Source organism: Mustela lutreola, chromosome 5, assembly GCF_030435805.1.
Source record: "Mustela lutreola isolate mMusLut2 chromosome 5, mMusLut2.pri, whole genome shotgun sequence".
Taxonomy (NCBI): Eukaryota; Metazoa; Chordata; class Mammalia; order Carnivora; family Mustelidae; genus Mustela; species Mustela lutreola.
In genome coordinates this window covers 95,815,723-95,828,516 of record NC_081294.1, presented here as the reverse complement: position 1 = coordinate 95,828,516, position 12,794 = coordinate 95,815,723, and the positions used below count along the sequence as shown (strand labels likewise).

The window sequence follows — 12,794 nt, the reverse complement described above, 5'->3', positions numbered from 1 at the left end:
GTTCACTAAACTTACTTCCCAATAGATGCAAATACCAAATCATTACGTTGTACATCAGAAACTAATATCATGTTCTATGTCGATTATTTCTCAATTAAATTGGAAAAAATACCATGATATTGTTTGGCTTATATTGTGGAACCTAAAACTCTATACCATGAGCGCTGGCAAGGGTGCACTAACACAGAAGCTTCAACAGCCACATGCACACATATACCCAAGTTCACACACCCACAGGAAAAAGGACAAGAAATAAAATGTTAGCAAGTGGTTGTGTAACTTGATAGGATATTCCTATCTTCCATGACATTTCTCCTCTTTCCTACAAACTATCAGTTTTCACTGTAAGAATCGGAATATTCCATTTTATTTTTTAGCCACACCAGCCTGGAAGACAGAATCACGGACATGTGGCCCGTTGCATTTCTTAGGAGATTTTACACTTCTTCTTTAAAATGGCACCGCATCATGTGGATGTTAGTAAACCGATTAAGGACTTGGTTGGCACTCAGCGCCCACATTTCAGGTTTTGCTAAATCCGTTATTGCCCAGCTGCATACCTTCCAAGCTTAGGGTTCCCATTCTCGGCACAGTATGTAGAGACAAAGTTCCCCACCAACACTGGGGATGCTCTCAGGGACACCTCTGGCACCCTGGAACCCTTGCTCCCCCTGTTCTACCCCAGATTATCTTCTCTGAACTCCACGGTGTTTATTTTTTCCCCTGTCTCTATCTCATTGCCAGACTACTCACTTCCAATTCTTTGCATCAGCAATACCTGTCTGTAGAAACCCCTGCGTGTACCTCAGTCCTCTTCAGAGTCCCGCCTGATGAATGAGAACACCAATACAGCACAAATGCACGTTGTAAAGTGGACTCACCCTTTCTCATTGTGGAGCTCAAGAAGAAACTCCAAAACAAGTCCCAAAGAGGAAGGTACTCACCATTTTCTGAACTGAGAAAAACCCTACTGAAAAAATACCCATGGTATCTCATAGTTTCTCCCTTAATGCATGCAGTGGGTCGTTAAGCCCACGTCTCCTGGCCCCCAAGAGGTGGGGAAGAAGGAAGATGATGAAACATGAACCACAATGTCCACAGGGACTAGTCACACGAGAGGTACAAGCAATGGTCTGTTGTGCTGCCCAACCTCCATGCGCCCATCCCAGTGCTGTTCCGTGTGTTCTAAGTTTCTCCGTGGAATAGACGCTCTCCGGTTCTCTGATTATTTCTGCCTCTACAGGCCCCCTTTAGTTCAGTTACAGCTTTGAAGAAGGGCCTGGTGAACATTGCGGCAACAAATAAGCCAGTGACTCACCCTTCAGACATGAGGTACTTCATTATTATAAAATAATTTATGAACCTTTTTCCAACAACATATTAACCTAACCTTAGGGATATTTCCTGTCTGTAACAATTCCTAGCATTGTCCAATAGGAACGTGAGACTCCTTTCCATCTTTTCTTCCAAAAACATTCTTATAAATGAATCTCAACAGTTACCTGCAAATTCCTGGTAAGAACAACTTCTGAAGACACAAAAGGTTAGGTATTTTGGAAGGGGGCAACGTATGCTCTTAGGACTTAAAAGGCCTGGAGTCACTACCCAATCAGATAAGCCTTTTCAAAGAAAAAATGTGCTCTGGCTGATGGCAGGCAAAGTTCGAGACCTGAAGCATGAGAAGGACTGGCTGTGCCGGCAGAGGCTTGCAGGGAGAGGACCGTAGCCTCCAGAGGGTGAAAGGAACCTCTGGCCAATGGTCAAGATGAGACAGGGATCTCATTCCTCTACTCGCAGGGATGTGAATCTGTTCACAACCTCCACGAGCTTGGAAGCAGATTCTTTCCTCGTCTCCAGATAAGAGCCCAGCCCAACAGATACTCTGATTTTGGACTTATGATACTCTAAGCAGAAACACTGGGTGAGGGGTCCTCGGGAACTAGGAACTTGGGACTTCCCACCTTTCTTTGATTTTGGCCTTCTGATAGCTTGAGAATCCCCTGAGCTCAAGCAAGTCAAGTGTACCCAGATATCTGCCCCACAGAAGCATAAAATTAATACACGGACACTGTATTAAGTGTATTAAGCCAGTACATTTTTGGTAATTTATTACACTACAAGAGAAAACTAAGGTGGGTATTGTTTTGTTTTCTTTATTGGCTTATTTTTAGAGCCTTATTTTAGTATAAAACCACTGTATGCTAATTTCCCTACCTTCCTAGTCCCCAACGATTAACAGTGCTAAGTCTCTCCTTTCTCCTTCCAAAATTGCCTATGAATATGCATGATATACAAGTGTGCCTATATGCATCTATGCTGTCTAAAACACACACACACATAGAAAATTACACAGTGTATTTTTTCACTTAACCACCCATCTTGAGCATCAGTCTAATATCAGAACATGAAAGTCTATCTCTCTCTAACAACCATGCAGTGCTGGGCTGTACGTCTGAATCATTTTCCACAAAACCAGTCCCCTACTGAAGGACATGTTAAATGATGAAATGGTAATAACTTTACTTTCCATCTGTGATTTACAAGTCACTAGCCTTGTTATCTTCTGTTATTTTGCGAGAATCTCACTGGATTATTTCCTAGAGATGAACTGGTTGAGCCAAAGGGTAAATGCAGTTGCAGTTTTCACCAACAGGGCAAACTGCTACAACCAAAAGGGCATCACCAGTCACATCATTGATACTGATGTCACGTGGCAGGACCTCTTTCTCTACAATCTTGCTGTCTTTGGAGTCTGTCAGTTTTATAGTTTTTGACAATATGTCAGGTGAATGATACTCTACTATGGCTCACGTTTCTCTCACGAGTGCAATGAATCATTTCATACTTTTGGGGGGACACTTTGATCTGTTTTCTATGATGTGCCATTGACATCTTGGGTGCATTCGCCATTTTCCTATCAATTTATACAAGCTCTTTGTGCCTGTGTTAAGGCAATCAGATACTTATCTATTATGGGCATAAAAAGATTTCTCACACTTCGTTTCCTTTTGGTTTTATTTACTACAGAGAAATCTTCATGTTAGGGGAGATACACTAGTCTTTTCCTTTGGAGCCTCTGGATTAAATTTCATACTTAAAATCTTCCCAGAACCAGGAGCCTGTGATTTTCTGCTTTTGTTTTTTTGTTTTGTTTTGTTTTGTTTTGTTTTAATGGGACTCCTATTCACTGCTCTTTCAGGAATCCCTTGCTCTCAACAAACACTATTTTGTTCGTAGAGATAAGCTCCAGAACACTATGCCGGGCTCTCTTTCCTTAGAGCCCTACCGACACATCCGCACAAGTGAACTCACGTTCTCATCTCTAACAATTCATTTGACAGGGGATTAATTCATGTGTCAGCGATGAGTGGCCTGATTCACATAAGCCTGACCTAAAATAAATAAAGAAATAAAAAGTCTAACTTTATCTTTGGGTCAGTAAGCACTGAAAGATGGTGGTTTTTCTTTCGCTTGTGTTTTGTAAAGACAGTTGGGAATTCTCCCTGGCATTCTTTGTCTCAAACACATGACACAGAAGACAGCAACGGGAAGGAAGAGGCTATGAGGCAAGGTGAGTGGGCAGGCATTTACCATCATCAAGACAGGAGGACTGGTCTTTATTTAATTTACATTTCCTCCTCTTATTATACATAAATAGGAAACTACCAGATTGTGACAAATACCATGTCTCACAAATTAAGTCTGACAGAGTTCTACAGGTTCTGAGCAAATAAAAACCTGTTGGCTCTTCGACCTGAGGGAAAATGCCGTCAGAACCTGACAGACAGGCTTCTCTCTGCCTACTCCTCTGATTATGTCTGAAGAGAAAAGAATTCAAGCTAAGTCTACATAGAGAAAAAGAAAAATAATTAAAAGGATCATTAAAGTCTTCACCACATTTTCTCTACTCTCAATATTAGCACTGAAGAAAATCACAGCAATAAAAAGACTCATCAGCGGGCACATAAACTAGGGTACAATTACTACAGAACACTACAGAGAGGAATAGGATTGAAGTTTTTAATCACTACTGAATTACACATAAGAAATAAAATTCATGATACACTTAGCACTTGTGTATATTACCCCAACTCTTCAGGATGAAAGTAAAGAAACAATTCCAGGGGCATCTGGGTAGCTCAGGCGCTCAAGCGTCCAACTTTTGACTTCAGCTCAGGTCACGATCTCGGGGTCATGAGAACAAGCCCTGCGTCAGGCCCCATGCTGGGTGTGCAGTCTGAATGAGATTCTCTCTCTCCTTCTCCCTCTGCCCTCCCCCACTGCCCTACACGTACATTTGTTCTCTCTCTAAAAAAACAAGACTGCAACTCTTTTTTTTATTTTAAAGATTTTATTTATTTATCTATTTGACAGAGAGAGAGAGCACACAAGCAGGCAGAGAAGCAGGCAGAGAGAGAAGCAGCGTCCCCACCGAGCAAGGAGCCCGATGTGGGACTTGATCCCAGGACCCTGAGATTATGACCCAAGCCGAAGGCAGCAGCTCAACCGACTGAGCCACCCAGGCGCCCCAAGACTGCAACTCTTAAAAAAAAAAAAAAATAGATAGAATTCCAGCCCCAAGTAGGTATTTGGCCTTGCTTGCCCCTCTGTCACCTTTCACTGTTTTGATAATGATGTAAATATACATCTCCACGGTATAAACAGTAATGACAGAAGTAGCTGGGTGGTCATCGAGGAGTTGTGGAAATCCACTATTACCAACTGCTTCCCCCTCCCCCAGCGATATCTCCCTCACACCTTCTCAGAGGTGATTACTACCATGAAATCTCTCTTTAAAAGGATTATGTTTTCCTTTAGGCGCTTAAAAGAAATGTATATACATGTTTAAGAGTATATGTGGGTATCCCTAAACAAAATACTGTTTATAGCTTCATGCTAACCTTACATGAATGGTTTCAACTAACTTTTTTCGCAAGTTGGCTTTTGCTGTCCAACACTCTCAGAGTTGCGTCCATGCAGACAGGCGTGGTGTTAATACTTCCTCTGTGCACAGTGTTGTTCTGTGATGACTATGCCACAACTCATTTACCCATTTTTCAACCGAAAGCTACTTAGGGGGCTTCAGATGTTTAGCTATTACAGTGTGGCTACGAAGAGTCTAGACCATGCCCTCCTGTGTATACGTGCAAGTTCTATCTGAGAATGGTATCTCTGAACTTCCGTGGTCTTACTTTAGTATCATAATTTTATCAACTCTTGTTTTACCTTTTTTGCTTTGCCATCTTTTATTTATTCCTAAAGAGAAAATAAAGTTTTGTTCCTAAGGGGCAACTATCTCTCTCTCTCTTGTTTCTTCTCCCCAAACCGGTTACTGTTAACTCCCCATCTCAATTTGAAAGCAACCCCTGAGCAAAAGGATTGCCTTCAGGAAAGAGTCAGAGCCCTATTTTTAAATAGGAAATGAGTATCATCGGAAAGCCCACTGGGGTTAGAGCTTCTACCAGAGTACAATGATTTAAGGCTTACTCATCCATCTTTTCCACCCGTCATCCTTCACAATCCTCAAGCCAGCTTCTCAAAACACAGATCCTCCTCAAATCCTTGAAAGGCAATCCAAATCCAAATCCCTTGGACTCTCTTCCACCTCTTTCTCCACCTTCATGTTTTCTTACAATCCAACAAGCATGCCCCACTCCAACCACACTGGCAATGCCTCTTCTCTCACCCCATTTCTACCAGCCCGAGTCTTGCTTGGCTTTCAGCATCTTGACTAAGTGGCTCCTTCAAACTCTCCCATACTTTCCTGGTTGGAATGAACCCTTCTCTACCTTGCAACATCACGGATAATTAAAAATAACAAAAAACAAAAAACAAAAAACCCCAACATTCACAGTAATCTTCACTACACAGTTTTTCTAATGTGGCTATACTTTGCTTATAATTGGTACTTGAGGCCAAGGACTCATATCTTTTTTTTTTTTTTTTTAATATTTTATTTATTTGTCAGAGAGAGGGAGAGAGAGCAAGCACAGGCAGACAGAATGGCAGGCAGAGGCAGAGGGAGAAGCAGGCTCCCTGCCGAGCAAGGAGCCCGATGTGGGACTCGATCCCAGGACGCTGGGATCATGACCTGAGCCGAAGGCAGACGCTCAACCAACTGAGCCACCCAGGCGTCCCCAAGGACTCATATCTTAATCTTCACTATCCCTATAATGATTATAGATGTAATAAATAAGTTATATCTGCCATTTCCAGGTAAGATCTGAGATAAACTCTTGCACACATACTAGAGAAGATATATCCTAGACTGTTACTAGCAGCATTATTTGTAACAGGGAATGTAAGTAACGGGTAAGTTCAACTTTAGGGAGAATAAATGCTGAATGGTTCTGAAAGAGGTTAAGACACATAGCCTCAAAATATGGCATCCTGACCAACAGTATTTTAAGCTGAAGAAATAGGAGAAATGGCATGTGCAGGAAGGTTCTGTGGATCTGCACTTAAAGCAAAGGAGCGTCTTGATTCCTGAAGACAATGGATAGAGATTGCAAATGTACAGCTCTTGCTCAGTTTGCCCCGGTTTACTAGAGTTAGCTCATTTCTGCCCTTTCCTCGCACAACTTTTCACTCTTCCTCAAACCTAGCATCAATTCACTCAGTTCAACCATGTCTCTGGGTTTCCATTCCCTCATGAAGGCTCCTGTGTCATAGACATCTTCATTAAATAAACCTGTTGCTCTTCTCTTGTTAATCTGTCTTGAGTTAGAAGGCTCCCAGTGAAGAACTTAAAAGGGCAGGGAAAAAGGTATTTTTCCTTCCCCAGAGTTCTGAACACTGATCCTCTTCATGTGAACTAACACATCTGCATTACCCAGAGATAATCCCAACATAGAAACCTGTCTTGCAGGATCCACAGATTTAGAAATGGAGAAATCAATAACTAAAAAAGGATCCCATATAAAAAAAACTTCTCAATTTCAGTGTCCAAACACTCTGAAAGAGAGGATGAGGTTTGGGCTAACTTATCAGAAAGAACAAAGTACTGATAAAACAAAAGGAAAACCAAGATAAGCGGGAAAGCCACACCTGAATTTCAAAATGCTTGGATTATTTTAAGAACCAGCAAGAAGAAGGAAGACACAACTCAAGAAAGGGTAAGTCGTTACCTGCATGAGCAGAGAGAGGTGAGTGTGGTCGAGGCAGTGCTGGTGACTGTCCATTGCCTATCAAGCTTTTCCGGTTGCTTGTTCGGCAACTGTGAAAAGGAAAAACAAAATCAAAGTTTTAAAAAGCACATATAATGTCACTAATGTCCAGGAATATTCAATATACACAGATACTAGAGGTTCAGCAACCTATCTGCTCAGGCTGCGGCTTAAAGCTTTGCAAGTTAATATGCACTCAACTAATATTTGAGGGGTGGCTGCACCCTGAATATTAGAAAATATAATGTATTCATATTGCATAACACCGTCAATATGTTTCACTACCAGTGAAGTTGTAATTAAATGCCTTCTTTCTGCTCCCGACTGCAAATAGGTGACACGCCATACACCCAAGTGATAAATTAATGATTCAAATCAGCAAACCACAGGTAGCATCTCTGTTGACATGAAATTTCTAATACAAAATTACATGCAGTGAAGCGCAATGACATTCATCTTACAATGATGCACTAATTAAAAATCTAATTATTTAGACAAATTTCCTATTTGTGCCTTTTGTCAATAGAGCAGCTGATGCCCAAGATGTATTGCACTACTGATTCATTTTTCATCTTGAATACTCCACTCAAATTCCTCAATAAGGTAAATATTTTGGAATCATAAAAATGGACCCTAGTTGGTATTACAATAATAGTGAAAGCCTTTTGCCAAAGGCACACTACCTACTCTTTTTATCCTGGGTACCCACTCAATAGAAACAACCTGCTACATTCGGGCAAAGGGCAACTACTCTTTCCTGTTTCTGCCTGGACCAAGTTATAAAATACATATTTGGATTCGCAGATAACTCTCACAAGCAGCAAAGAATAAGATAAACATGAAACTGGCTGATGATGACGCGAAAATGATCTCCCCTTCATGTACTTTTCCTTCAGTGCAGACTGGCACTGCATTCTCTATTAGCAATAAAGTAGTGAGAAAAAGGGGAGTAAAATCCAGCAGGTCACCTCACCAAATTCACCTATAGTAAGGTTCAGGGCACTGTCATTCTATCCTCCTACACTTGGGCTGCCCTCAACTACCACTGAAGGTTTATCATAATCTCTTCTTGAATTCAGAATATACCTGTTTTAACAGGCGCTTCAAAGAGAAGTTTTCACCTGACTTCCAAATTAGATACCATAGACATATTTGAGAGTTTGCGCGGAATATTTGAAAGGAACATTTCTCAATATTCAAATAATACATTTAAAGACCAAACTCAATTTCTTTCAGCAATATTGACTTGGGAACCAATCCTCTCCCTTAAAAGTTTGCTGCTTATTATCATTTGTCAACATTCCCTTATTTATAATTTGTTAAGGTCAGACTGCATCATTTTATTTTCCTTACTGAAGCAATCAACATCCCTTAGCATTTCTGTGAGTGTAATTAAGATCACGTTTAGCCTTAAAGAATTGCTGATTAAGAATAGACCCTTGATACTTAATTATAAAGGTGGACTGTGATACTATCAACTCATCTATCAAGAACTATATATGACCTATTAAATTCAAAATTCATAATCATTAAATCAGATAGTATGATTGTTTTAAAAAGATACTTTATAATTTATTTAGTGTTAATTCAAATTGATGTCTTCTTTCATTCCAATACAGGAATAGTAAACATATCATCTTGTTAATGTTAATAAAAGAAATTACAAATGACAGACTTATACTCTGGAAATCTCAGCCAAGTTATTTGTTAATTTAACCAAATTAACTGAAATATGAGTTAACTGCTAGAAAGATGGCTGTATTATTTTTTACATTTAGCATCTGATCTAGTATATGTGCTGCCGAAGCGAGCACTTTAGCATTTGATCTAAATCACTTATGAAGATTCTCTCTTGACATTCAATTACTAATGTTTATATATGTAAATAAAGTTTTCAGTAAATGTAAATCAATAGAAATAGTAACCTAATGAGGGATACAGGTGAAACATAAGAACTTAAAATCTAAAAAATGGTATTTCTTGAAGAAAACCTTAAAAAATTGAATCTTCCCAACAAACATATAGAATAACTAGTACACTACTATGGGCAAAATAAATAGACAATGATTTAAATTTAAAACAAAGAAAAACAAAAGAAATTTTCAAAATTATGTCAGTTACTTAAAGCCTACCAAGAAAAGGCAGGAAAGTTCTAATTTTAAAAATGTGATTAAAAAAAAAAAAAAAAAGAATCACAAAGAAATCTTTAAATAAAACCCAGAAATAGAATACACTTGTTTGCTTACTGTAAAAAACATTAAAATACAAAGTATAAAAATATGGTAAATTTAAATTACATTCATCCTTTGTTTGCCTACTCTCTAAAAAGACAGTAATCTTTACAAACTAATGATTATGAATGCAATTTAGAGCAAAAGAAAAAAGGATTCTTCATCTATGAATATGGGAACAAGGAAAAAGTTAAAAACAAGGCAGAGGGAACATTTTATACAAAACCTTAAATAATCAGAGGCATATCTTATTGACAAATGTTACGAACAATCAAAGTCGAAACGGTCTTCTCTAACCTCTCTATGATCTTGAGCATGAAGGTAGAGACAGTATTAAAATTAAATAGACTTGAATCTCTCAACAATCATACAGGAAGTTTTTTAACATGAAATAAAAAACCAAACTTTATAAAAATACAGATTCCTATGTATTACATCTCCATACTCATGAAGTAGTGCCTTGGCCTCACAAATAAATTTATTTATTGCTAAAATCCTTAGGGTAAAGAGGAATTTTAGATTGTATTTAACCCCAAAATACCTAATTCTTGATATATATATATATATATATATATATATATATAACATAATATTGTATCTAATATATGTATATATATGGAAATACATATATATGTATATATGTATACATATATTATATATACACGTGTATATACATATATATGTAATATCTGTATATATATTGTATATATATGTATGTGTGTATGTATGTATGTGTGTGTGTGTGTGTGTGTATATATATATATATATATATATATATATATATATATCTCAAATGTAATATTAGTGCTTTTAAAATCCTGGGGTCTCAGTGCCTGGGTGACTTAGTAGGGTAGGCAACTGCCTTTGGCTTGGGTCATGATCCCGGAGGCCCGGGATGGAGTCCTACATTGGGCTCCTTGCTCGGCAGGGATTCAGCTTCTCCCTCTAACCTCTCCCCTCTCATGCTCTCTCTCATTCTCCCTCTCTTAAATAGATAAATAAATAAAATCTTTTTAAAAAATCAAATAAAATCCTGGGGTACTCTGTGATATTCTGTAGACAACTTTCCATGGGTGGGGGACACTGGCATTCATCCAATCTCAATACAGCTTGCTTCCAATATCCCTGACATTACCTCATTTTATTGTTCTAGGTACCTGGTTCCCAATGAATGAATTAAAATCTGGTTTTAGTGGCACCTGAGTGGCTCAGTCAGTTGTGCACGAATCTTGAGCTCAATTCAGGTCTTGATCTCAGGGCCGTGTGTTCAAGCCCCACACTGAGCTCCACGCTGGGGGTGGAGCATAGTTAAAAAAAAAGAATTAAAAAAAAAAATCTGATTTTAACCCCTAGTAAAACAATTTTTAGCTGGCAGGACCCATGAGCATTTACTATATACACCGCCACTGCACCTGACACTGCCCACAGTGATGACACAGGTACAAAATGCTGAGTGGACCTCTGGGGTCATCATTTATTCCTCCAGGTTGTCCTGCAGGCGTAAGGAGAGGCTCATGGTATCCAAGCACAAAATGAGCTCCCCACATGGTGGTGACTATGCCACACTCATTTAATCCATAAAGTGAAGAAAGAGGAGATAGATACGCTGCCCCATAGACAAAATTCAGGTTCATTCCTTTATCCCCAGCATGACTGAGTCCATTCAGCCTTCCTTGCTTTTTCTCAAGCAGAGTCATCCCAGGAAAAAAACAGGGGATGTCCTGCCAGTTAAGACAGAACTACCACTTCTACCGCAGCAGAAAACTCAACTTGTTTAAAACTGATCCTCGTCTAAGCTTGTAGAACTGTTTCCAGTTTTTGGCCTTTGGAACAAAGGTCATAGGATTGCAGAAGTCAAACTGAAGAATGGTCATACACCCAAGTTTCAGCTCTGCATCCCATAGTGCATTCTCTCTTCTCCACTCTTCAGAAAAGAATGGAAGCCCTTTCCCCTGACTCTGCTTGGATGTGGGAGCCAGACACAGGAATACCCAAAGAGGCACATTCGCCTCTTTGGTTCTCTGCCTGGAGCAACACAGGGAGGCATGCCGCCTCTGCAGCACATGCGCACTTTGTGCCATCAGTTTGGAAGGTGACGCAATGACACAGATTCTTTTTTGCAAAATTGCAACTGAGCCCAAGCAGCAGCCAGAGACAACCTGAGACCAAGGCAAACAGTAGACCAGGATAGAGAATGAAGATGTTGAGAAAGTACTTCTTTTTACTTCATTCTTTAGTTCCTCCACCCATGCACGAACTATACACACGCAACACGCACACAGTACAACAAATACCGCTGACCATGGACCTGGGATCTGAGAAGAATGGGAAGTGGAAAGACAATGGAAGTACTTCGGGGTGGGTGCACTAGGAAGCAAGGCAGGGAGAGACAGAATGACCTGGAGGGACATCACAGCTAGATGGGCACAGGGTGTGGGCATACTGTAGGGTGACACCAGGCTAGCACAAAAAAACTGTTTTGTCTGCCTGGTTTTGGGCTCTGGCAGGTGAAGTGAGGATTGCACAGGGCATGCCTCCTGCTCCGAGTTCACCGATCCGAACACAAAGCATTCTACAAGGAGCTGGTCCATTTCCTAACCAACACCAACAGGGCCTCCCATTTGCCAGGAAGATCAAGAGATCCTGTATCTTATTTTTATTTATTTTTTCTCAAAGTTTTTGTTGTTGTTGTTGTTGTTTTTGAGAGAGAGCACGCAGAGGGAGAGCAAGAGAGAGAGGAGACTCTCCATTGAGCAAGGAGCCCAATGCAGGGCTCGATCCAAAAAGGACCCTGTGATCATGACCTGAACTGAAGGCAGATGTCCAACCGAATGAGCTACCCAGGCGCTCTGAGACAGGGCCCGCATTTTACCATCTAAGTCAGGCCTGACTCAAAAGTGAGGTTAGAGAGGAATGTGATGTACATATTTTGGGTCCAAAGCAATAATATTCTTTATCTGTGCAGGTTGTCCTTATGCTGAGGACTCCAATGAAGGGCCTGGCAGGACCGGCAAACCTCTCACATCTGAATCTGTCACATCTCTCCTGGCCAAAGAACCTGTTAATTATCCCCAACCAGGTGTATGAAAGTGGAAGGTCCACCAGACTATAGCCTTTTGCAACTGTTCTGAGTAGCTGAGCTCCAGCTTCATTTTAAATTACACTCATTTTGAGACATGAATACTCATCACGTCTGACCATAGCAAGACACACGGCAGAGGGGAAACCCCAACAGGCAGTAATTTCTAACATTCCGAGCTGATTTGAAAGGCCAAAGCTCAGGATGACGTCTGAACAGCCATGACTGAGGGGCAGTGATCATGCTGTGGACTGCATGGAGAGGGCCCCAGGAACTCAGATGCTAGGCTGTAATTTATTAGTTCATCTTGATGAAAAA

General features: G+C 40.2%; 1 protein-coding gene across 13 annotated transcripts in view; it reads right to left on the bottom strand.

Annotated features, from left to right (window-relative positions):
• Positions 1-12,794, bottom strand: part of MAST4 (microtubule associated serine/threonine kinase family member 4) — a 551,227-nt gene that overhangs the window by 111,925 nt on the left and 426,508 nt on the right. For all 13 annotated transcript variants that reach the window (XR_009353981.1, XM_059175136.1, XM_059175141.1 and 10 more), the window contains one exon: positions 7,128-7,216. Coding sequence is in view for 12 of the 13 variants with exons in the window: in XM_059175136.1 (XP_059031119.1) it covers positions 7,128-7,216 (89 nt within the window). In the remaining variant the exon portion in view is untranslated. The remainder of the gene's footprint in view (positions 1-7,127; positions 7,217-12,794) is intronic.